This window comes from Brachyistius frenatus, unplaced genomic scaffold, assembly GCF_029030835.1.
Source record: "Brachyistius frenatus isolate BFR_SWC_R1_liver_20210118 unplaced genomic scaffold, ASM2903083v1 Contig_10, whole genome shotgun sequence".
Classification (NCBI taxonomy): domain Eukaryota; kingdom Metazoa; phylum Chordata; class Actinopteri; family Embiotocidae; genus Brachyistius; species Brachyistius frenatus.
The window spans coordinates 4,337,106-4,363,858 of NW_027210609.1; the positions used below are offsets into that span (position 1 = coordinate 4,337,106).

At 40.9% G+C, this 26,753-nt stretch overlaps 1 protein-coding gene across 8 annotated transcripts; it reads left to right on the forward strand.

Moving 5' to 3' along the window:
• The first annotated feature begins 1,146 nt into the window (after positions 1 to 1,146).
• Positions 1,147 to 25,815, forward strand: LOC138616586 (rho GTPase-activating protein 40). 8 transcript variants are annotated; one of them, XM_069691005.1, is made up of 16 exons: positions 1,147 to 1,322; positions 3,920 to 4,067; positions 10,991 to 11,232; positions 12,361 to 12,581; positions 13,604 to 13,682; positions 14,552 to 14,697; positions 15,726 to 15,891; positions 16,487 to 16,578; positions 17,004 to 17,081; positions 18,096 to 18,255; positions 19,079 to 19,161; positions 20,613 to 20,819; positions 21,242 to 21,385; positions 21,576 to 21,727; positions 22,234 to 22,289; positions 23,031 to 25,815. In XM_069691005.1, exons 2-16 carry the CDS (start codon positions 4,000 to 4,002, stop codon positions 23,135 to 23,137), a joined length of 2,001 nt encoding a protein of 666 aa, XP_069547106.1. In that variant the 5' UTR covers positions 1,147 to 1,322; positions 3,920 to 3,999; the 3' UTR covers positions 23,138 to 25,815. The 8 variants fall into 8 exon arrangements, with proteins under 8 accessions (XP_069547106.1, XP_069547108.1, XP_069547107.1 ...); XM_069691007.1 differs by lacking the exon at positions 3,920 to 4,067; XM_069691006.1 differs by lacking the exons at positions 1,147 to 1,322; positions 3,920 to 4,067 and adding an exon at positions 3,306 to 3,329.
• Positions 25,816 to 26,753: the final 938 nt, after the last annotated feature.

Sequence of the window (26,753 nt, forward strand, 5' to 3'; positions counted from 1 at the left end):
AAATGCTTAAGCCTATCTGTCAGAGAGGCAGTATAATAGATGCTGTCTTTGACTCAGCTATAAAATCCCTAATATTTTAATAAGTAATATGATCATTTGGGTGATACCAACAGAATTTCCTCTCCTTAGTCTACTGCATGTAGAATCAAGGCAACAGAGCCAACACATCCATCTCATGAAATAAAAAGTATTTACCAGAAAAAAATACATACATTTACAATTGCATGGAATTAAAATCACATTTTGACTAATGATTTAAATATAGATGAATAAAGGGAATAAAAGTGCAAAAGTTGACTTGTCCTGCTTAAATCTCTGCTCAAAGATAATTCATGAAGCAGATGGATGTCATCTCCATATACAGTAATTCAAAAGATTAAAGAAACCCTGGAAATTTGACTCATAAAATTAGTAAAGTTATGATAAGTTGTATTTTTGTTTTTATCTTCACCGTATTGATTTAAAATTGATTACTGTTTTTGGTCAAACATTTCACTTCTAACATCTTTTTACCGAACCCAACAAATGTGATTTTTCAATATAAGGATAACAAAATGAAAACAATAATTTTATTGTTAGGGAATCAAAACAAAATCGTTATTTGGCCTATATGAATGAATAAAGCATTTAACAAGTCTTGTAATGTACATTACTTCTTACTTCTTTTTATTTGATAGCATATTGTTTAAAAAAAAATGTTTTGCCCCTCAATATGTGAAAAATTGGAGTGTATTGTATCTTTCCTTTTAATGTTTTCTTTAAAAAAAAAATATTTACAGCTCCTTAGATTTAGAATAACATCTCATTCGTTGTTAAAACAAACCACAAATGTCGCTGATGGGCATTTTGTTGTTGATATGTGTAAAAGTAAAGATTTTAAACCTAAAAACTACTCGTGACTACAAATTGAGGTGTTTATATAATGAAAGTCTGCTGAGAAAATCATATTTCTTTCTGTCCAGTTTTTTTTTAATTTGTTTTTATGGGTTTTTACAAGTGTTTTTTGGACAATAAATTGGGTGGGCATGTGAAAAAAAAAAAAAAAAAGATTATCCAAGAGGAGCATGCTGATGTACAACCAAATGTCATTATGGTATTGATGTTGTGGAGCCCGGAGTAGTGACGTCAGCCGCAAGGTGAGAAGGGTAATGTGGACGGTTAGCTGATGAGAGCAGTCTCCCTCGTCTTATGTCATCTCTCCTCGTGCCATCTGTTTGTTGACACCGCTCTCCCTCTCTGCTGCTGTAACCACATGGACAAAACTCCTTTCCCCGCTCAGTGGAGCCTTCCCGCCCCGGGAGGCGTCGACGGTGTTTTTGCAGGTATGTCGATCGCTGTAGTTGTCGGATCTCTTTGTTTGCTGTTTCGCTAGCTGTGGTTTGCGGAGTTCGTTAAAAAAAAAAAAAAAAAAAAACCCGGTAAATTGTAATAACTTATATCTGAACTGTCATCTTGCAAAATAATATTTGTGCGTTCGTAATACAGACAAGGTCATGTGGTTGTGTGCAACTGTGTATATAGTGTGTTAATTCTTCCATTTGGCTGTGTTTCTGCTCTCCGGTCGGGAAGCATTTCTGGTTGCTATGGTATCAGGACCTGTTACTATGGCCTTTTTCCTGGCTGCACGTGCAGCTGTGCTCAGCTCATTTTAGTCTTATGCTCGTGTACCTAAATCCAGTTTGATGATCCCCAGTCTATTAAGATAATGCTTCAGGGTTTTTTTTTTGTTTTGTTTTTTTAAAGAGCTTGCTGACCTTAATGCGACATACCTGGTTAAACACAACCAGCAACCACAACAATAAAACCACTGACAGGTGAAGCATTAGTTGTAATAAACAATACATCTTTCCTTTGTAATGATCCCAGTGTTAACTTGTCGTTCCATCTGATTAAAAGATGGACTGACTACACTGAGAGAAAATAGTCTGACAAAATATTAGGAACAGCTTTCACTATAGCCCAGTGCAGTTCAACAGCACCACAAATTACAGTCTCCTAAATAACCTTTAGAATAAATCAACACTTCACTTCATCGGATTGAATAACAACTGAACATTATGACCCTTATGAATGGAGGATTTATTGCGAGGCTTTTGTGTAGTCCTTAATGCATCACCAGTCCGTGTTTCTAATGTAATGTTGTGGCTGATCGGTGTGTCCTCGATTGACTTTGTCTTAGTTGTGTCAATTGCAGACTATTTTGAAAACACTGCAATCAGTGTGATGTGAAGAAGCTGTCGGTTTTAGGCATTGTATTACAACTGTGGAGTTAACCCCCTGATTTTCTTGTCACTAGTGTACATAGATAGAGCACATTGGCAATATACATGTTGTAAATTACAACTATATAAGAGCATGTGTGCTTCCAAGTCTAAAATGGTAAAAGTCAGTGCAAAGCACTGCTGCCCTTGTGAACTGCTTTAGCACCATATGGCCAGAGAGGAGAAGGTGCAGCTTTCATTGCTAGTCACTTAAGCCATGCACTGAGAGACTTCACACGAAGACGCCTGTTTGTTTTTGTCGACAAAATATGGACTCTATCACAAAACTAAATATGTGGATTCACAAATAAAAAATAATTCTGTCAAAGACATGTTAACTACTAAAACTATTACCTCCAACCTACAGATTCAGTTCCTGTCAGCAGTTGACAGGACAGTGTTTGTGAAATGGCTCAGTGAAAGAGATCTGGTCAAGGAAGTAAGTTTAACCTGATCGTCAGAGATATGGTTACATGCTGCAGATCATGTTCCAATCATTCATCATGTTTGTTATGATCACGTAGTGTTTCCGGAAAACATGATCACCCAATGCTTTATTGCCAGCTTTTTATTGTCAACTAGAAAGCCCTTCTAAAATAGAGCAGGCCTGCAGTCCAACAACTAAATAGCTTGACACGACTGAACTGCATGAGTGCCGAGCGACAGGGAGTAACACAATTTATATTTACGTGTCACATCGTCTTGTGGAGAATATGAGCTGTTGCCAACAGACCAAAGGTGATTATTATCTTTCTGAACCAACCACGTCTGTATATCTTTCATACCAACCGTAGCGTATTCAATGGGAAATCTCAGCTGAATTTGCACGCGTGAAGTTTTTTTTTTTCTCACACAGAGTGCATTAAAACACCAGTGATTCAGTGAACTCGTGGACAACTGTTACCTCGGCTTGAAGTGAAATCCTTCAGTCATTTTTTTTTTTTTTGACATAAATGAAAATGGCAGTGCGCAGCGTTGGGCTTAAAATGTCTGTTTTTTTGTTTCCTTTTTCAGAGCTTTGTACAGGGACATACTTTGAGTGATGCATCGATATGTTTATATGGCCAGGTAATTGAAGCCATTCTCCAACTCACTTCCCATCTGTTCTTTCAGAACGAATTCGGCAACATCACCCCGATGAATTGGTGTGCCATCTCGTGAAATGTTTTGTACTCGTGACTAAAGTGTTCACTACAAAGTTGCCCTTACTATACTTTCATTGGTTCGTGTGGAAGTGTGTTGCGGTCGTTGGATTGAAAACTAAGTTGCATGAGCTGCGTGAACTTCGTCGTTTGATGCGGCAGTTCATCACCTCTTTTGTTTCTTCGTGTTTTTGTGTCTGTAACACGAGTGCTGCTTTGCAACCTAGATTTGGATTATGTGGATACGAGTGACGTGCCGTCCCCATTCGCACCGTCACCATTTGGGTGTTTGTCAAACCATCCGGAGGTGTTGATGAGTCTGATCGGCCTCGGCTCGGTTGCATTTCACATTTTAAACAATGATCAGATTTACGTATTAACAGTAACATTATCATGATTTGCCCTTTTTCATTATTTCTTCTTCTCCTGTATTCTCCTCCACTTTCCTGTCCCCCACCCCCTCCATCCCCCCTCCCCCCCTGTCCCCCCGTCCCCCGTCCCCCGCACTCCACACAGGCTCAGTACCCTGCTAGCCAAGAGGTGGCTGAGCAGGGCACAAGGCTGAGCTAACTGTCATATGCCGTCTGCAGGGTCACATGATGGCACGCCGTCACGCTCTAAACACTCCTTTTCCCCCCTCCAGATGTATCCGTGAGCTACGGAGGTTTGTCAGATAAGGCCAGAAAGGGCTCGACTGCCCAGAAACACAAATCAGAGATGATTCAAGAAAAATAAAAGAAACATTTTACGATATTTAAGAGGGAGAGAAAAAGAGCATGGTTTGACCTAGAGTTACAGGGGAGGAGATTAGGTGGTTTTATTGGTCCGGACGATGAGGAAATTTAGGAAGAGAGTGATTGAGAAATAACATGGCAGACCTCACAGAGCTGTTGTTGACATGCAACGGAGAAAAGGGAAATGAGGAATAAGTTAGTGGGAGCAGAGAGTGCTGGTGAGAAATGCTAAATGCAGGAGGCCCCCCACTGGTGTCCGTAATCTGTGTTGATCTGGTTAGAGACAAACTCAGTCTAAGTACCTGGGAAAACTGCCAAGGAGCTGAGACGCCAGCAGAAACGAGCATCGATCCGACCCGATATCTTCTCAGTCTATGCAACAGAGAAGGCCTTATGTTCAGTATGACTGGACTTGTTTTGATATGTGAGCATTTTAATGGGTGAATAATGTGATGCCAGACAATGCACCAAGAACTGACTAGATTGGCGTTAACGGAGACTGATAGACATAAAGGAGGTTTTCATTTTTGTAAGATTTGGAAGTACTGTCTGGATTTTTTTTTAGAATTCAAACCCCGTCGACATTGCTGTGTTACAAAGTCCAATCCTTGGGAATGAACTCCAGAGATCTCTCTTATAATGAGATAAATATAGTAAAGCTCTTTGAAAATGTAGTCAAAGCGCGGTCAATTGTAATAAATGGCACATCTGTTTTAGCTCATTTCAGCATCAAGTAACGTTTGGTGCACCAGCCACCTGTGTAGAAATCCAGTGTAAAGACAGGACAGAGAACAGACAGTGACAAATACTTACCATCATGCAGCATTATAGGAAGGGTGAAAAGAACATTTTCAGCCCTAATCTATCAAACTTGCCTTTTCAAATTGCGACTCATATGTTGTTGTTGTTGTTGTTGTTGTTGTTTTTAACCCTAATCCTCACATTCCCTGTACCATATGATGTGGCCAAAGATAGAGGACAGTGCAGTTTATATACAAAAGAATAAACTGCAGACTTAAGTTTTTCTTAAATAACGGGCATTAGAAAATATTTATGCCTGGCATTAACGTTGTCATATTTGCACAAGACCCATTAATGCCTAACACAATAACTAATCTATTTTATGTGAAAGGTCAAAGGGTAAGAACAAGTCAGATGTGAATGTTAGCCCTGAAGCAAGTCAAAGTGGGTTATGTCCAGAAGATGTAAGAGGACACAGGCTCTATTGTATGTTGTTTATGTCCCAGTCAATCAAAGCCCCTATTCTGCTTTGTGTTTCTCCCTTTAATAGACCTGATACAGAGTTCAATGAGGAAATTGTTTCTCATTCCTGCCTCTTTGTCTGTGGACATCACTGGACCGAGTGCCTCTCTGTCTCTGATAGTGATTCATATTAATCTATGTTGTGAATACGTGACAGTCAATTGGATCATGGCCTCCAGTTCCTGATGAAAACCAATAATGCTAAAGGCCAAAGGTCATTTTAAAGAAATGTTGAACATTCCTGGGCGCTAAATCAATAAATGGATGCCTGAGCATGTTGCCACTCCTGTAAAGGATGTTTTACACTTGTCTTTGTCCCAGAAAAATAAAGAAGCTGCAGCATAAGCTGATCCAAAAACTTCGTCAAGAAACTGAGGCAGTCATGCCCGCAGCTGTTGTGTTCTCTGCTCCATGCTTTCATACGATATCTTCCCGCTGTCTGTCCCGGCCCCAGTCAGCTATTCAGCCACTCGGCTCCCCCGGCCCCCTCCATGCAGACCTCCTTTCCTGCCCCAGGATGCGGTGTAGTGACGTTCCTGCCAGCAGCAGCCAACTGTCCTTGCTCTAATGTGTTTGTGCATTGAAGAGATTACAGGGGGAAAGCTCGCCAGGGGCAGGCAGCTGCTGTTTCCTCCAGCTCGCAGCAGTTTTAGGGGGACAACAGCAGGATGCCATGGGGGAGAAGTAGCTCGGCGGCCCTGCTGCTGCTGTCGGGCAGAGTTATTGGGCGGGCCAAGGCCAGGTAGGATTAGGCTTTTGCTGCTGGACCCGGGGTTTGCTGGGGATGGAGGCGCATGTATCGATTAACTGTTACCGTAAGGCTGAACGAGTTTTGTGTGCCACTTCAGTTTTGACCAGTCTTTGATAAGACTTTTTTTTTTTTTTTTTTTTTAGTTGTTTTTTTGTTAATCAGTGCAAACATGTTTCTGTGTCTAAATGTTGAACTTTTAGCATTAACGTTTTAGTCTTTGGTGCTTTGTGGTGTTCGAGGAGGTTTGGGCACTTTGTTGACTCACCGTGATTCGAACTCATCACTCTCTGCGCTTAAAACTGTCCATGTCACAGATCATACATGCTGTGACAGTGTTGAGAAGAAACACTTTCTCAAGGCCGAATAAGCTAACTGTTGCATTCTCTGCTGGCTAAGAGGCTTTCAGTGGAATTCAACCACGAGGATTAAACACCGTTGCCTTTAACAGGAGCTGGTTTTTCAAGTGGATTACTGTATACCTTGAGCAGAGTTATTGGTTCGGGTAACTTTGTGTTATTTCCCACAGGGTATAAAGGTAAGCAACAGTTTCATGTTTTGTCCATTCTTCTCTCAGAGTGGATGGCTTCCTGTTGATTTTCTTTGTTAACGGGAGGTCCATTCAACAAGAAACAATCCAAACACCCTGACATTTTCAGTAGTTACTTTTCTTTATTTAGCAGGCAGCGTGTGCTTTGTTTTGTGGCCACGTTTTGTAACATGCTGGCAAGTTGAAGACAATTATAAGCAGGTTCTGACTAAGACAATGCTTGTTTTCCTTTTGGTTCTTGAGGCAAAACAATGAAACATTGGAAATAGATTCAAAGCTATCTTCATTCTTTCTTATTATCTGTCCCCTGAGGGGATTCCACATCACAGCTGCTGGGATTTTTAGCTGGAGGGGGTTACAGGGCTGCTCACAAGCAATGCGGACAGACCTGTTGCACTTCAGAAACTCGAGAAACTTTCTCTTGCTTTATGTTTCTCTCACTCTGCCACTGACCCGTATACATAAATCACATTCAAACACAGCCGGCCGTTGACAGTCATTTATATCAGATGTCTAGTCGTGCTCAGGTATGAGGTTGAACGAGCATGTTCGCTATGAGCACACAAATGGTGCAATAAGTAGTTTACTTCTGCATATAAGGACTGATTTGATTTTAAACCATCACGTCATTAGCGGTCACACCATAAGTATGCGCTATGAGATTAAAGCTGACGTGTTTGCAGTGCAAGCTTTACAACAAAGTTTGAAAAGGAGGTGAATGTCTTCGTCCTTTGATCCGTTTGGTTATTTTAATTCTGGACATACAGAGACATAAAACAGAAAGGTGGTAAAATGCCTTGTCTTTCCAACAAAGAATCCTTAATTAATGAACTCAATAATAAGAATAAAGCGCCTGAGGTACACTTATGAATGGTTGGCGTTCACTCATGTAGCTGGATGATGCATCATTTATGTCATCATTCGACTTCTACCAGCTGAAACAAAGACGGTTATTGTTGTATTTCAGTTAAAGTTGTGGTCCAAAATGTGGCAGGCAATGGATTCCTGTATGAACCAGAGAGAAAGTTGATGGCTATCGGGCTTGTAGGCAGGGTGCGTCACCTGAGCATGGCGAGGGAGGGAACAGGTGTGAATGATGTGTTGATGTTCAGGGAGTCGTCACTCCCTCCAGCATACCATCTCCAGCTCCGCTCGGCTCGCAGCCTCAAGACTTACAACAGCACTTCCTGTCACCGCACGGAGAAACTGTAGCAGCGGACAGATTTACATCACACTCACATGGTGTCCAACCACCAGGACTGGATAAAGCTAGTTTTTGTGCAATGCTGTAATTCTTGGACTCCTCTAGCAGTGTGGATATGGGAGGCAGAGAGGAGGTAGTGGTGAGCAGGCTCGAGTCCAACATGCAGTTTCCACGCACCAGATTGAACCATTTCAGGTTCCAACCAAACCGAAGTCCAGTGAAGGGCAAGCGAGGGAAGCCCTTGCTCCACAAGAACAAAGCCAGGTAGGTTTGATGACGAAGAGTTGGTGCTGTGGCTTGATCAGCGGGACCAAATCTACTAATGTTTTGCTGAAGTTTGTAGTGTTGTCTGTTGCTGTGTAGATGGCACATTGTGTGGTAAAGAGAAAAAAAATACCAAGTGGAGTGCAACTTCAAACTGCTGCAGCTGTGCAGTAAAAATGAAGTTTATGCTGTGGAGTCTGTATTTTAGATTTAGAGACCAGCTAATTTTTCTTATCATTTGACAGTTTGCAAATGAACATTCTTTTGTGAGATAGAAAAAAGTTTCTCTATTATGAATATTTTCCTTTTGATGTCAAAGACCTCTGATCTTTTTGGTGCCATGTTGTGAGCACATGTTATGGCTTTTGGGCAGCTGTGTGTTAGTGATGTAGTGAGCAAGATCTTGTATTCAACCAACTTTCATGACATCTATACTGCCTTTTGGGATTACGTCATTACTGCATTTTCTGTTCCCCTACAAATTGTTCTATCTAAACTTGAGTAGATATAAGAGTAGTTGGTTTGTCGAGTTTTGAGCAGATGCTTAAAAACTTTAAGTTTCAGCCTAAATCTGTGGGGAGCTGAAACACATTACTCTTCTCTTTGTAAGGAAACATGTGTTTTAAATTGTAACATCTTATAGATATAAGTGAAGACAATCATAACATTTCTTAGGTATGTAAATTCTCATCTGATTGTTCCAGAAAGTTTATATAATGTTTTCACACTCTAAGAAATTGAATCAGATCAGATTTCCAGAGCTGAAATAATTACAGTAGTTTACAGACAGAAAATTAGTCATCAACAACTGAGGTAACTACAATTTAAATATTGAAGTCATTTAATAAGTATACATGTCAACATTTGCTGCTGCCAGGTTATTAAATGTGAGGATTTGTTGTGTTTCCTGTCAGTGTAAATTGAATATCTTTGGGTCTTGGTTTGTAGTCCGACTACATTAGTAATTTATTTGACATTGCTCTGGTGTGATGGGCGTATTTGTCCACTATTTTCTAAAAATGTAAAGACTAAACATTCAGACAGATGTCTTGTCTGGCCAGTGCCCGGTGCTTTCATTATTGTTAATATCATCGTTATTACTGATCAAATACGCTGGAACTGTGCATCATTTTTCATAATGCATTTAATGTCTGTTATTGTAAAATAGCTTCACTGTTGAGTTTCTTTACAGTCGTATTGAAGGAGGATTTCTTTAGAGTAAGATCAAAAACAGCTGAAGTGTTTGAGGTTTTTCATTGAAATGGATTGGATTAGACTGGACTGAGGGGCACTCTCACATTACACTGTATACTGCTGTTCTGTACATTGAAATCGAACCATACTGGTTTAGAGAACAGTAAAGAAATACCATGACCTATTCTACCTAATACATCTGTGTGGAGCTGATAGAGTTACTTAATACCATTTGCCAGTTTAGAAAAATGAGAAAGCTGCTATGCAGTAGTGCCACACCTTGACTAGTAGACATCCAAAAACATGCACCTCAAGTCAGGTTACCTGGCGCCGCGCTAGTGGCAGCCTGCTGCAGCAGCTCCCCCCTGAGAGCCCCCCTGCTGTAGTGAAGAAATTTCCCCTCGGGGATTAATAAAGTGTATAAAATCCAAAAAAAAAATTGGATTTCTTCAATTCAAATGTATAATTTTTATTTTATTTTTATTTTTTCCAATTATAGTCACTGGTGATATCTCTGGCATTTTCTTCTATGCATAGTGCATAGACTGAAAGAACAATTATTTTAAGCCTGTATTGAAGCTGTGTAAATCAGGCTTTTTTTAATTTCTGTTTCCTCTTGCTGTTTCTTGTTAAGAACAGAAGCTTCCATTGAATTAAATCTATTGAAACTCACAACCCCACAGCGTCCCCACCCTCCTCCTCTGAAATACCACGAAACTGGTTTAATACCCCCAAAGTATTGTTGTGGAAAAATCCTGGTCTGATCTGTCTTCAAGTGACTTGTGGCTGATGAGGGAATGTATGAGGAACATCCTGACAAGCTCATCGAATCACAACTAAAAGTATGATGTGTATTTTGGGCTACGGCACACCCGGAAACAATCACTTCATTGTGTATCTGCATTCGCGATGTCATGACAAGCCACCTGGAATGCCTCAGAAATGTATCTCTATGGTTTGGTATGTCATTTGAGACTTGCTGATCAGAAGAATGTGACTAAACCACACACCAGAGGAGTGAATCAGACCATTTCCTGTGTCTGTGATCACTGGGTTATATTTTAGCTCTTGAGGAGACGAGTGTGTCTGCCAGCTGAGTGTGTCCCATTGTAGGCAAAGAACAGTATCCTCTGTTGTTAAGTCCTACACAGGGAAAGCAGGCTGCTTTTTTTTTTCCTGCTTGTGTTTGGAAAGGAAGCTGAAAGCAAATTTAGATCATTTATGATTTAATTTTCTTAAATTCATTCTATATTGCATTTTCCATTGTTAGTGGGTTGCACTCGCAGATGTGTTTCAGTAGACAGAGGGGTGTAACCCTCAGGAAAGCCGATTTCACGTTGTTACAGTGACATCTAGTGGATCTGCAGGGTACTTTGCCTCCAAGCCACATTTTGCAAGAACAATAGAGACCCCCCTTTGTGTCCGCTCTCGCCATCGCCCTCCACACGCCGGCCCTCCCTCCATCCACCTCCTTTTGTCTCTCCCCGCTGATTCCTCCTCCCCGCAGCACCTCAGTCTTCACCGTTCGTCCTGTGTTTGTATGCGTCTTTGTGTTTCTGCTCATTTTTTTTTTTTTTTTTTTTTGCATGCGTCCGTGTAATTTCTTTACGTGTGTGTATGTCTGCACCAGAGATCCCAGCCCCACCGAGATGAGCGTGGAGCCCTGGGCCAGCCCGCAGGACCAGGCAGCCGCTGAAAACGCACCCAGCACACACACACTGCCTCCCCAGGACCAGGACCAGGACCAGGACCAGGAGCAGCACCCCGACAAACTCTGCCTGGACTCGTTCTGGAGTGAGGTAGAAACCATCCGACAGGGGAGTGGCGACACCGACCTCGACGGCAGCAGGAGAGACTCCCGACAGTCAGAAGGTAAATACTGCTGATTGTGCACTGATTGATTAAGAATGGACAGAAAGAGCTGAGGAGGAAAAAAAAACCCTCGTGAGTTTATCTGATAGTCTTGCAAAGCATTAATGTTTAGTTCAGCTGCTACTAAGATCCTCCATGAAATGATGCATTTGCTATGGCAACGTATCAGGTTTCTCTCATGCAGCAAAGTAGCGCTCATCACCATGACAACACCATCAAACACTCTGTGGCGGGGATTGTTTCATATACAGAAGCCAGATAGCCATTTATGAATGCTGACTTTTATTCATAATGCCCATTCAGATGATCTGAATGTGTTAACTCTGCCTTTTAATAGATCCTTTTCATGTTATGTCAAACAGAAACACTGTCTGAATTCTTCCCTAATAAATTTAACCTCTGTGTTTATGTATAATTTTATGCTACATTATTACTATATTCATAATTTGATGATCTTCCTTGTTAAATTAAAAAAAAAAACCGGACCAAACGTACTGTATTTAGTGTCCAAGAGAGTTCCTCAAGAGTTCAGGCTTAGCGTAGTTAGAACGCTGTGCACCACCCAAACTCGTTCTTAATAAGAAAGGAACTCTTATTGATAATTTACATTCATTGAGTGCCAGGTGTAACTTTGCATAGCTAACTCAGACAACTGACAAAGTTAAAATTGGCTTTCTGTTCCTCCTTAAAACCGTCCCATTTGGCACGTCATGATGCTACAGTGATTCCCTGTTTCCGCATTGATTAGTTTTGGTTTGACTGTGCTACATGTTACATTTTAAAAGGTGTTTTAGTAAATCTAAATTTATTAAACTAACTTGCAGTTACCTATAGGTGGTTTACTTTCATTAAAATCTTTTACATTAAATTGCATCCATATTATCCTTTAATTGGGTCAAAATCTGCATGTTTAAATGTATTGTATCCACATCTTGTTGTTGTTGTTGTTGTTGTTGTTGTCGGTGTGTGTGTGTGTGTGTGTGTGTGTGTGTGTGTGTGTGTGTGTGTGTGTGTGTGTGTGTGTGTGTGTGTGTGTGTGTGTGTGTGTGTGTGTGTGTGTGTGTGTGTGTGTGTGTGTGTGTGAATGTTTACATCTCAATGCCTGCTGTACATACATACTTGTTGCAGAAGGAGAACAAGAGGAGCAGTGGCTGGCGGATGCTGGTTTGTCGACCCTCATCAGCGAGGACAGCGAGGATGTAGACAAAGCTGTGCTGCTGTCCACTCTGACCCGGACGCAGGCCGAGGCCGTTCAGCGTCGACTGGATTCCTACACGCTGACCCTCCGCAAAAGGAACAAACCGCCACCCCGCGACGTTCGTGAGATCTTCCACGCCCCAATCGCTCGGGTCAGGATGCTGAAACACATTGTAGATCACTGTCAGTCTCAGGAAGGTTGTTCTGCAACTGACCTCAAGTATTTGTGCCCCACATAACTTTACATGATTTAAACTGCTCTACAAATGTAAGTGGGAAACTTAAGACTGTTTGAGAACAACCTTTTCTGTTCTTTGAATTAAGCTTCTCAAAAGAAACTAACATATACGGTATGTGTTCAGTACCTCACATGTAGATTTTCACACTGACACTTCCCTGATACATATAAATCAACCAGTTACCCTGGTTTCCAGTTTCAGAAGTACTTTAGAAATGTTGTTTGAAAGTGCAAGTTTACAGCAAGCACAGCCTGTCTGTGTCCAATGCAGTGAATATATTATGCATTCAAATATAAAATACCCATTTCTCAGGTGACTCTCAGAACTCGGTGTGGGAGTCTTTGTATTGTGCTGTCTTGTTCCATGCAGAAAGGCTGACATTAAATATCATGTAAAGGCCATGCTTTGTCCTCGCTGCCAATCTGAGTCACCCTATGAGGGGGAAAAAAGACGCTGATCCTTATCAGTGCTTTATCAAAGGAAACACTGTATATCAATGTCCATACACTTAGCAGACAAAATGAAACACATTTTATTCCCAGAGGTGAAGTAAATATTCAAAGTTTCTTTTATGGCATTGATTCAATCTCTAAAAACTCTTCTCTGTTAGAATCCCCTGATGTTCTAAAGTGGCTTCGATGAAACTCTACATCTTTGACTTCATTGTCTGTGCCGCTCGTCTAAGGCTAGTGACATATGAAAACCTGGCTGTCTGACTGAGCTTTTGACACTATCAGACCGTCACTGCAGCTCCGAAAAAGAAAGTCTTAGTCAGCCTGCTAGTTGACTGCTAATTTTACACTTGATGTATCTTGTAGCATATAAAAGAAAAAACACCACATGGACAATTTAACAGAGTTAAAGACTTGATTTTTACTGGTGTTGATTTTTAAGAAAAGAGGTGTTTACAATGTCTCCATGCTCTCTCTCACCAGACCCTGCTGCCTGAGTCACAACATAGTGAAGACCTTGCCCAAAACAGCATGGCTTCGGTTGCCAAAACGCCATTATCAGGTAAGAGCTACATCATATAATTAGTCAAAAATAAACATGCAAATACTAAAGGGAATAACAAAGATGTGAAAGTTTTTTTTTTTTTTTGTTTTTTTTTTTAAAGCCAATTAAAAACAGGCATAGAGCACAGCAGTGGCTGCAGCTGTTTGTGGAATATAATTCAATCAAAACTGTATTTACTCAATAATCAGCCAGGTTGTTTGCAATTTCCATCATCAGATAATCCTACAAATTAGCCACAGGATGTAAGTGTAAATACCAGAAGTCAGGTGAGCAACAGATTTGTGGGGGCCTCAAGAGGACACATCACACGGTCCTGTCATCCGCCTCCTCATTGGTTCACATTAATCCCTGGATAAACACTTGTCTCTGCAGGCTTCTGCTGGAGAAAGTCCCTGTCTGTTTTTGGTACTCATGATAATAAGCAGGGAAAACAGTTTGCTATTTAGAGAAAGCTGCAGTTCATATGTCAGTGTTTTAATACTGAAAACATACAGCAGGTTGGCATCTGTTGACAGGCAACACTCGTAACTATAAAGATAACTTATCTTGGACACATTACTATCATGAAAAGGAGAGCTGTTCCAGATCGACCTTTACCACAGTTCACGGTGACTGTGACTTCAGCAGTTTTGTTGGTTTTGTGATTATATGTTCGTCTGTTTTGGGAGATAAGATTCAGATAAGAGCTGAATGAAGTTTGCATTACATTTCCTCATTTCTTTGTTGACTTTTAGGATTTTTCTTCCTCGTGCTCCCTCGTGTTACGTGTATTCAAATTGAGCTTTTCGTGCCATCTCCACAGTGGACTTCCCTCTGAACTAATAGACTGGTGATTGTGTGTGTTTATGTGCATGTTTCCTGCTCAGCTGTGACGCCCGAGCATCCGCAGGGTGCTCCGAAAGAATTCTTCATCACTGATGTGGCTTACTGCGAACAGGCCGTCATCCTCATCAAACAAGCCAAACTGCCACAGAATAACAGCCAACGCAGGAAAGAGGACGGCACCCTGCCTGTAAGCACCCAAACTCTTTTTACTTCTCCCACTCAGGTTTTAAAATGTTATCTCATACAGGGAATTTGGGGGGACATTGTGTAAATGGTAAAATGGGGGAAATAATTTGCAAATTAAACATAAGGGGAAACCCTGACTTGTGTTACACTTCTTGTATTTCCTACATTCATGTGTTCCGGTGACACTGTAATCTATTGACAGAAGAGATGATTTTAAAAGAATCACACTGCTATAAGGAAAAGTCAGTTCACTTACAGTACTGTACATGAAAAACAATAACGTTAATAGCATTTACGTTTTCCTGCAGACACGCAGTCAAATAAGCATCACAGTTCCATCATACTGCGTTTGGCTTCAATTGTAGTTGTGATTATGGCACAACACAGCAAATCTTCACATTTAAGATTATGGCAGTGTTAAAGTGATTGAAAAATAAATGTAATTACAACTGATCACAACTGGTCTCAGTAATTTTGGGCCAAAGAAATCTCTGTACATTTCACTTCCTGTTTGGATCAAGATTTTCATGTAAACCTGATAATAAACACACACACACACAAACAAATGCTGTTATAAGCCATTTGCAATCAGCCCTCTGTTGTGGGTTGGATAACAAGATTAAGCCAATAAGGAATGACGGAATTAGCTCAAAACAAAAGCAGAGTTGTTGGTGAGTCCATCTGATTTATTTTCTGGTTTCAGACTTAATAGTTTTCTCTAAAAAAAAAAAGGGAAGAATTAGTGGTTCTGATTAGTGGAATTAATTAAGGCATGCATTAATACTCTTTTGCCACATTTACTTTCAAACATTGCTTGGCCATAAACTGATGTACATAACATGACAGTGAATATTTGACTTAATCTACTTCCAATTCCTCGTACAAATCTTCTTCCAACTTCTCTACTTTTTTTTTTTTTTTCGGTTTGTATGTTTTCTGTCTTTTTCTGCCTCTTCACCTCTGCTTTCTTACTTTCATCTCCACTCCCGCTCTGCTCACTTTTCTCTCCCTCCACTCTCACCTCCTCAGCAGGTAGTCTGCCCCAAGTGCCGTCTAGGAGTGACTCTTATCCAGGATCTCTCCCACGCCGACATGAAGAAGGTGCGTCAGTTGGCTCTCATCGACATGACGGCGCTGTGCGACCTCCTAGAGCTGGAGGTCAAAAGGCACAAAACCGCCAAGAGGAAAATCCCAGGTATAGTAGCACTCGGCTCACAGGGGAACTTAACACACATGTATATTGGCATACTGTACTCGGCTAGTACCTTTTTGTCTTTTTTTTTCTTTTTTTTTAAAGAAAATAACACTAACTATGGGTTTATTGTTTTGCCTGCGATTCATTAAAATGAGAGCAAAACTACAACACAAACTGTCAGTTTTCACATGTTTGCCAGCTGTTCCTCCAGTTTTTCTGGTGCTAGCATAGTTTAACAGGTCTAATATCTGTTAGTTTCTATGTAATGCATTCATTTATTGACTACTGACAACCTGAGCTGGTTTTAAATCAAAATGTCCTCTTTCCTTTTTTTTATTAAATATGTTTACATTGTGCCTGTTGCTCTATGTAGAATATTACAGAACAAACAAGAGACAAAACTATGGCTACATATTCTTTATGACTGATTAATCATCACTAAATAATCCTTTTTGGTTAGACCTACTTTATGTCGGCCCACTCACCCTCACAAAATAAGACGAGCAACAACATTTTATACCCAACAGAGGACAATGTCTCACTTATGTTGTTTTGGCCAAACGTTCATGTGACATGACCAACCTTTCTCTCACAGAGAGCACGTTGTTCGGGGTGCCGCTGGCCACGCTGCTGGAGAATGATCAGAAAACGAAGCCCAACACCTCGACTCCTCTCTTCCTGCAGGCAGTGAGAACCCAAAAATACATCTGTGAAATATAATCTTTCACAAAACTTTACACGGTCAACCTCTGTAGCTGACAGCTGATAGATGACATGTGTGAAGTAAAATTGGTATGCACTGCACATACACACTTTTGTTTCATGTATCCGTTATTCACCCCTGGTCTGACACAAGATGACAGTTTTGATCTTTTTGACCGTATTTTACTCTTCCCGCTCGTGTTGTGCACATTTTTGCCTTTGTTGAACTGCGTCTTCAGATACAGATGATAAAACAACCCCAATGTCCTCTGTATGCGAAACGCTTTGACCACACCCTGTTTGTAGCAGCAGTTACAGAGCACAACCAGCAGAGGTGAGCGTGAGATTCTTATCTACTGACGCCTGACTCTGCTTATGTCTCTCTCTTTTGTCTCTCTCTCCCTCTGCAGTTGTTGTCCTTTCTAGACAAGAAAGGAGTTGATTCGGAGGGGATCCTGCGGGTTCCGGGATCTCAGTCCAGAATCAAGGTACAATAACAAGATCAACACACACCTCAAGAGTGCGTTTAATGATCGTAAAGTGAAGGAAAAACATGTCATGACCTAAAGGGCAGCCACAATATTGACACTGAAAAATGTCAGAAATGCTTGAACAGCAGAGAAAAATCAACCGCCTTTACCGAGTTTAACTACAGTTGGCATTTAGAAAAACAAGGTCCAATCAGGCAAAATTAATGTTTTTTAGCTGCTGCAGTCAGATGGCCTCATGCTTCTGTGTTTAATTCCTCATGTGTTGAGGTGATGGTGAATCAGTTAAATATAACCACCCACCAGAGGGCGCCAGGGCGCACTAAGCTAGGAAAAACTGCCAGGATCGACAATCAAGCAGTGGATTTGATAAGAGATCACTCAAAGTTTTAAATTAGATACATTTTATATTTTGGTTGTGATTTCTTTCATTTGTTTATGGTTTTAAAAGCATACCAAAAGCATGTTTACTTTTATAGGGACAAGTAAACACCACATGTGAAAATATTTCCTGTTCCAAAAACCCTTTTTACTAAATCAACATAGAAACTCCAAATTAGTTAATCTGAAAAAACTAATTGGAAGAGACGTTCAGCCATCAGTTGATGATTTTACCATCGGCATATTAACACAGTTTTTCCTGCTGCTCACCACAGTTTCTGCATGACAGCTTATACACAATCAGGTAGCTCGGTATGACCTGCATATACCTGGATGGGCTCTCTGTGTTAAAGAATTAGAATCAGATCTTGTACATGTGTTTTTAAGGTCTATTGTCATAAAGGGCAACTTTGATTATAACAAGTTTTAAATCAAGACAGATTTGTTTGTTTCAGAGACTTTGAATGACATGTAGACCCACTTAAGCCGCCAGTCATAACTGATCCTTAAAATAAATAATGTCTGTGTTAATCAATAGACTCTGCTTCACAACTAATTACACAACAATATGATAATTAGGCAGCGACAGTGTGGCCAACCTGCTCTAAAAACAACATTGTTTTCTGTCCGTAGCTGCTGCAGCAGAACTTGGAAACCAACTTCTACTCAGGGCAGGTCAGTTGGGATGAAGTGAGTCCAAACGACGCTGCTGCACTACTCAAGAAGTTCATCCGGGAACTGCCCGCTCCACTGCTAACCACCGAGTACCTCAATACCTTCAGCGCCGTCAGAGGTCAGTGGACGCTACTCAACCATTCGTGTCGGTTAAAAAGGTTCCAGATGTGTATTTATTGCATAATTATTGTGTTGTTATTCTGAACATTTTATTCAGGACCTGTGTCTGTTGTTGGATTAAACCTGAGGCCTTTTCATTTCAGGACAATCCTCTGTAGTTACATAACAACCAGGCCTACTATACATCATACTGTATATAACTATCATTGTGGAAAATGTTGAAGTGAATGACTATTTTTGGATTATTGTCCTTTTATTGTGTATTAGATCATCTGATAGTGTCTCTAATGTTGTCAGGTTACATTAGATTACTGTATAAAACAGACACATTCAACAGTTCCTCTTCCCCTCCTCTACACAATCTGCTGCCCACTTTTTCCGACAGCTCAGCGGGGCTCACGTCATAATTACCTAAGTCTCTTCACCATGATGTGTGGCGCTTATCTTTTCTGCTCCGGCTGAGGAATCAACACGAAGATGAACAAGTTGATACCATTTTAGGAGGCGTCGCAGTACCGCCACAAATGCATGCACAGTGACACAGCAGAGCAGAGGATCCGCTATTTTAACATTAGTTTCACCTTAATAAAAAAAAAAAAAAAAACAGATTGATATTAATATAACGTGACTGATGACTCGCTGATGTATGAATCAGTACAAAGTGATAAACGACATGCGACCACAGAGACGCAAGCCAACACACCTAATGGCCACCTGTCACAATGCCATTAATCTTTAGAAACGCCATTATTCTTGATCATACACAGAGGAAATGAACAGTGTGTGTATATTCTGTCTTACCTACTTGCGTTCTCTTTCAGACATCACAGATCTGAAGCAGAAACTCCACATGTTGAACCTGCTCATCCTGCTGCTGCCCGAGCCCAACAGGAACACACTGAAGGTAAAGACAACACAACACTTCATAAATTCTTACACAGATGTAAAGTTTTTCGTTTAGGCTCATTTGGAATAGACTAGGGGCTTTCTACATAATCCCAGTCAGTTTCAGGGTAAAAGAAACAGAGTCTTACGCCCGTGATGTTCCAGGGATGGAATAAAACTAAAAACATTGACTCAACTAAAACGTTGAGGCGCTTGTACTAGAATATTTCCCATACCACTTCACGCTTCCCCTCCGCCCCATTTCAGAGGAAAACGCTGCACTTTTTAATGCACTACATTTATTTACTAGCTACTTAACTGCAGATCAAACACAAAACAGATCATAGTGGTTTTAAAACTATTTTTTAACCTATAAATTGTTTCAAATTAGTTCCACCTGACTACAGCAGCAAAATGATCCTTTCACAGAATCAATAATATTAATACAAAGATATAATAAAGAAGTATAACACTCAGAAGGGCCATTTTTCTGTGTTTTTTGTCATTTTATTTTGGATACTTTAAAATCTATTTTGTTAATAATACTTAATATATGTTGTTGGTTGACTAACATGTTAATGTTAATGACTTATATTTTACAATGTATTTTTAAAGTGTAATTTTGCTGCTTTTACTCAAGTAAAAGACAAGGATATGTATGGCCTTGTTGAAAATGTTTTTATTTTTTTAAACCTTTATCTAATCAGGAAAGGTCCCATTAAAATTAAAAATCTCTTTTTCAAAGAAGTCATGGTCAAAACAGGCAGCAGCTCAAATTAAGAACAAGTGATGTTCAACAGATATAGACATGACAAAAAAAAAAAAACTTTTAAGGGGCAAGTTTGAACAAATATTTCATCTCGAAGTGTAAAGATTTGTGGGATTGTTACAGAAACCGTGAATGACCTTGAAAGTGTTAAACCAGACTTTTGACTTCCGCTGCGTTACACGTTCTTCATTAGTCGCTACACGCTCTTCTTAGATTTGTCAGAAACAGAAATGTATCCCAGATGACACTTGACCAGAGCACGCTTTCATAACGTATTACTTCATTGTTCTGCTCTTACGCCACAGTTTAACACTCTGCTCCGTTATATAATGGCTTGCATTAACCATGACTCACTTTCGTCAACACAAGTGTGCCTTCAGCTCCGCTTATAGCAACCAGGAGCATAAAACCCACCTGAACTAATTACTTTGACTCCAGTGGAGGCAGCTGAAACTTACCGTGCATTAACACTCTTCTCATCTGAGGTGTTACGGATGATTCAGTCACTGTGATGATTCACGTTACTGTATTTTGTGCTCCATTTAAGTGGCCTCTTTTTTTTTCTTTTTTTTTTTTCTGTTGAAAGACATTTGCACATTGTTCAGTTCAAGGTGAGAATGTCTTTTAACAAAAAAAAAAAAAGAATTCAAAGCAACTGAAATGTCTTCGGCATCATATACCTCCATCTGTGTTTCCTCCAGGCTCTGCTCGACTTCCTCAGTAAGGTGGTTTCCAGGGAAAAGAGGAACAGGATGAACCTGTGGGCCGTCGCGACCATCATGGCTCCCAACCTCTTCCTCCATAAGGCCATCCCCAGCAGACTGACGGAGGGCGCAGAGAAAGGACATGTGGAGAAGGCAGCTGACGTTATGAGGCTCCTCATCCGCTATCAGGACCTGCTCTGGAAGGTAGGACCCAGAGACATCAGATATAACAATCGCTTTTTTTTTTTTTTTTAATAATGTATTTCCTACATTTTCTACGTGTGCTCCAGTTCATCTGTGAAGTCTTTCAACAGATTTTCTGTCGCTGAAGAAGGATTAAACCATTTTCATCGCAAAACCTTTCATATACCGGAAAGAAAATACAGTCAAACCTCTAAAAAAAAAATTACATTAAGGTTTATTTTTCACCTAAGAATCAGCTGTTTGACACCAAATCTTATGAAAAGCTTTTTGTACTTAGTTTTTTTTTTTTTCTAGCTAGAGTTTTGAGAAAAAAACAAGTAAACAAGTGATAAGATTTCTTCTGGCAAACCGTGTACTTACAGTATTTCTTGCTATGAAAGTATACCGAAAACAAATACTGTGTCTGTTGCTTTTCTCCTCAGATCCCTAACTTCCTCATGAGCCAAGTACGCAAGCTGAATGAGAACAGCAACCGGCGTTACCAGTTTTACGATCGTCGCATCAAGAACCTGCTGAGGAAGATCCACACAGACAGCAGAGAAAAACCCGACAAAAACAGCTCCGAGGTGAGCTGGTTCAGCAACATCGCTCTGCTTCTTTTCATTTGTGTACACTGTACACCGGGGCAAAAGAAATGTGTGACCTTGGAACCAGTATAATATATAGAATTGATAATTAGCCATGAATGACTTCGAAGTGAATTCAAAGCTATGATCTTAAATAAATATTGGATATTCTCTTTTTCGTACCCTGCAGCCGTGTCGCACAGTGAAGATCCAGGTTGGAGATCTGGTGAGCAGCACGATGGAGTTTCAGATCAACATCAACTCGCGAACCTCGGATGTTCTCGCCCAGTTTCAACGCCAGTTCCTCCGCAGCCCCGAAAATGGAAAAGGCAAAATGCGACGGTATGTACGATACTGATATGGCTGCTAACCTCAGACTTCCATTTTTGTTTTATTCTATACTTGTATTTTGTTTGCCGTGTGATATTTATGTATTTAGGCAGGAATTAAATTACTTTTACGGTGGTTCTACAGTTTAACTTAATTTAAGTGCATCTTGCATATGATGCAGATCAGGACTTGTGTTCAGTTTATAATCTGTCTTCTCTAGGTTTATTACAGCAACAATATTTAACCGTGTACATCTGTTGTTCCTCACAAACACGAAGAGCTTGATGAATCAATAGATATATATTAAAAACATTTCTAAATACGCTGTCAAGTTGTCGAGCTTTGCGACATGAAATCTGTCTGCTTTGAGATCCAAAAGCACAAAACTCCTAACTTTCGTTTTGTTCTGTAAAAGTTCAGTTTCAGCTTTTGTTATTGTCACCTGATGACTGTGTGCAAATCCACCTTTCTGCAAAACACAGAGCATGATAGAAGGTGTTATGTGTGTCTCTGAAAAGAAACAGCTCGGTGGCGTATCCTGACTGCGCCCTGTATGAAGTGGGAGGGAATATCGGTAAGTGAAAGTGTCTTCACTGTTTTCCCCGATCAGACCGGCGCTGACATTCGCATGTCTTTCTGCTCTGGGCTGATGAGAGGAGCAACTGTCTTATGTAATGACGTGTGCAAGTGCCAAAGAGGCCGGAGCGGTACATCTGCGGTTATCAGAGCAGACAAATGCTTATGACACACATGTCTGTGTGCTCACATGAGAGCTGACACAGGGAGCAAAAACTTTTTCACTCAGTTCAACTTTGAAATGGAAAATCTCCAAACTTGCACGTTGGTAGCGCAGATTATTGAATTATGATCTTTTTTTTTTTTTTTTTTGGTACAAACAGGAGCCCAGGAATTGATTAACAATTAGTGGATTTATAATCAACGTAAAGAAAAATAAATCAACAACTATTCTGATAATCTTTTGATCGTTCAAGTCATTTTTAAAGCTGCTTCTCCGTTTTATGTTACTGTAACGGAGTACTTTGACGTTTTGGTCCGTTGGTCAAACAAAACAAAACATTTGAAAATGGGATGAACGTTTTCCCTTATTCTGACATGTGATGGCCCACACATTTAATCGAGCAATGTACATATAAATGTACTGTAGATGAATTGCCTTAAAAAAAAAAAAAAAAAAATTTTTTTTAAAAAAAATTGGTAGTTTTAGCTCTAACTGATATGTAAAATAAATCCTTCTTTTTTTTTTTTTTTTTTTCTAACTCGCCTTCAAAATGTAACGCGCGTGCGTTTTCTGCAGGTGAGCACTGTCTGGATCCTGACACGCACCTCCTGGATTTGTACAACAGTAACCCTGCAGGAGAGTGGTTCATCAAGATGAAACCCAGCGCCAGCAGAGGGCTGTGACGCGGAGGCCGCGGGACGGCGGCCGGACAGATCGAGGGACGGTGCTGCAGAACAGAGAAAAAGGCCAAGTTTAAAATGTCCTGTTCATCCTCCGAGCAACGAGCGAGCAGGAGACAGATGGAGGAAGCAGAAACGGAAAGATGGGAGAACGTGATCGCAGCGGAGCCCTAAAATCCCGTCTGGGATCACAAGCGCGCACACACACACACACACACACACACACACACACACACACACACACACACACACACACACACACACTGCCCTCCCGTCTTTTCTCCCTCTCCGCCTTTGTCTCCATCTTCTGCTCCTTTCCTCCGTCGTTTCTCTCCTGCGATACTGCAGGGCTGCAACGCTGCGAGCAAAAAAAAAAAAAAAAAAAAAAGCTGCCGACGTGACTCATTACTTCCAACAGAGAACCTGCTGCACAGAAAAGAGAAGAGAGACGAGCGGGTGAGCGGCTGGACAGTTTACTTCGCCATCTTTTCCCTATAGCCGTCATCTCCAACCATGAGCGAGCAGATGGGGATGCAGAGCACCTCTGGCTATAGAGAGCTCAAGTCAAACCCCCTCCCCTCCCCCAACCCCTCTCCTCCACATACAGACTTTTTGTATGTTAGTAGTTTCTAAAGAAGCTCAAACATTATACAGTTTTCTGTGCATATTCTATGCAAACTTGGTTCTAACTGTGTAGTAAACACAATATTTATACTCTGAATATTCTACTATCAATTATTTTGTTAACATTTAACGATTGCAGCTCCACATGGCTGCAAAGGTTTTAATGCGTCAATACTGTAGACCAAAAGGGGTTGTAGCTGTTGAATGCTAGCAAAGTGGTTCCGAAAATACACACAGCCTCAAATATGGACAGAAAACCTTTGTATCATGTTCCTTTTTTACAAAATAATACTACTAAAAAAAAAAAAAAACAAGAGAAAACACATTGAAAACCGGCGACTGATCAATTGGTTTTCAACTGGTTGATCCCTCTCGATCTTCCCACACAAAGGATTCCTGTCGAATATCTTCTTCTTCTGTGCCATTCAAAGAGGGAAAGAGACCCCGATGAACTGATATCACTGTAGCTGTGAAGCCCTGCAAATCTCTTGGGCATTATAAAAATCCAAGGACCCCTGACCTGCACAGAGCAGCGCTCAAAGAGACCTTTTTTTTTTTTCTTCTTCGACACAGAGGTTTCGGTGTCGCAACCTCAAGGACAGTTATCGTACCTCTAAAGGGAGTTGTTAAGGACACACGGTGAAGCTGGTCTTCAGTTGTCGTTTTTAAATGAACGGAGGCGAACATGCTGAAGTGACTCGTGGGGTATCCTGGGATTATTCTTATTTATATGAATGTAATACCGTCGTTGCTTCTGTATTTGGAGAGTACTGTGTAGGCTAGAGAGACATTAGGATAAGTAGGAGTTGCTGCACTCGGTGTAACGGTATGTCGTGGTAAGTTGCCCGTACTCAGTGTGGGAATTTGCAGTGTTTGTGTACATTGTGGTTTTTTTTGTTGTTGTTGTTTTTTTATGGCTTTCTTCACACGTGTCAGTAGGATGGATTTCCTGTGTAAATACTGCCCAGTCATATTCACTCTGCTGCGGCGATCTCGCTGCCGTCAGACCGTTTGTTGTGGTCGCGTTGCTCCTCGCAGCTTTTCCAAAACACACAAGCAGCAGATGAATGTATGCAACGTTCTGCCCCGATCGTCACGTGTAAATCATTTGCTCCTCGCAGTCGGGGCCATGTTGGTGCCGAGCGGCCATTTTGTGGGGAAGTGTCTCCGCACGCTCTACTCGATGGAACGGCGTAATGACAGCGGGCCCGGCACCAACATCCATCAACACCCTCTGCTCCATCTCTGTCACCTCCCCGTAATGGCCCGTAATGGCCATGTGGTGCATGCATCAGAAACGCACAGAGGAATCACATTTCTTTGATAAAGCAGAAGGTAATAAATGGCTGTTATAAATTCTGCTGCCCGGGACCTGCAGACAGCAGTGCACGCGTGCGTGCGCGTGTGCGTGCGTGATGAGCTTCATTACACAAGTCCAATTGGCCTGTCCCAGGGTCCCGGGCACAGTTCAGTGCCTCGGCACAAAGCGATCTGATGAAACCGCCTTCTGCTGACAATCAGGAGAACTAGGTCACCTCTGAAGCAGCGTCCCAGAGGGCGAGCAGTGCGAGTCCAAACACCCCGAGGAGCCGAGCACATTGACACGCATTGTCTAAACACGCATGCTGAACAACATGATGCGGACTCACCGAAACAGGGGGCACAAGTTCACAGTGCAGCAGCCCTCCTATTGACTCGGTATATACACGTGTATATATATATAGATATATATATCTATATATATGTGAATGTGTTTGTGTGTGAGAGAACGAAGACGCATCCTGCGGGCTGGATATCTCTGAAACAGTGTTATCTATATTATTACCCAGGGACTGTCTAAAAAGTGAATGGCGGACAGTTACTGGAACGTTTGTTGCCTGATGTGATCGAAGTCTGGACCTCAAGTTGGCGATGATTTTAGACGTCAGAATGTATATTTAAACCCTTTACACAAGCCGTTGATTTTAATACTTCTTTGAAAATACTTTTCTGTAGAAAGAGAAACTTTTGAAAAACGTTTCTTTTTTTGCTCAATAAATGTGAATCTAACGTGCTAATCATGATTTCTTTTTTTTTTTCCAATATGACCAAACGGCCGCGGTGGATAGATGGTATCAACTAAAGCATCATTCATCAACACTACAGTTGCATCTGCTCCTCTGTATTTATGCATCCACGGAAGAGAAGACATACATGTGTGAAAGCAGAGAAAATCTGTGGTGAAGTATTGGTTTATTGTGCTGCAATAATCAATAGACATTAACCTTGTAATGTGTGTGGGTGGAGAGGCCAGAGCAGCTCAGTTCCTTGATTAATCATTGCAAACACCCCTAGAAAAAACCATTTGTGACTAACTGCTTCATCAACTTGGATTATTCAAGGGCTCAGCGTGTCGAAAAGGGCGCTTGGAAAACAAAAAGAACAAAACTGGTGCATCATATGGCTTTCGATCAATCCCCCCACCCCCCTCACATGAAGTGAGCTTTAAGATCTGCACTGGATATTTACCACAGAGAATAAATCACTGGGGAAATGAGATATTTATTTTCTGTTTTATGGTATGATGGATTATCATTATACTAAAATGGGTTTGGCAACCTTAATATTTCCCCCACAAAATTTAATTTTGACATAAAATGTGTCCATATTTTTGTTATTGGTTCACACGAGGAAGAGAGGATCCAAATGTACAAACATCAAGGCTCCAAAAACAAGGAACATCTGCTGGGGCTGGATCCGTAAATAACTAAAGAGGCAAAAATCAAAAAGCTAAAATACTAACAAACAAGGAGAATAAATAAAAGACTAAATCAGAATGAGGAACAAACAAAGGACAAAGAACTTGCTGGGTTTGAAAGCGAACGGGAACCAACATGAACTGACAAAGAGGGAAGGGGAATACACAGACTGAATCCACCAGAAAGGGAAGGACAACGAGGGACAGGTGAAACTAATCAGGGCGGGGCAGACCATCGTACCAAGGGGCAGGAAGTGA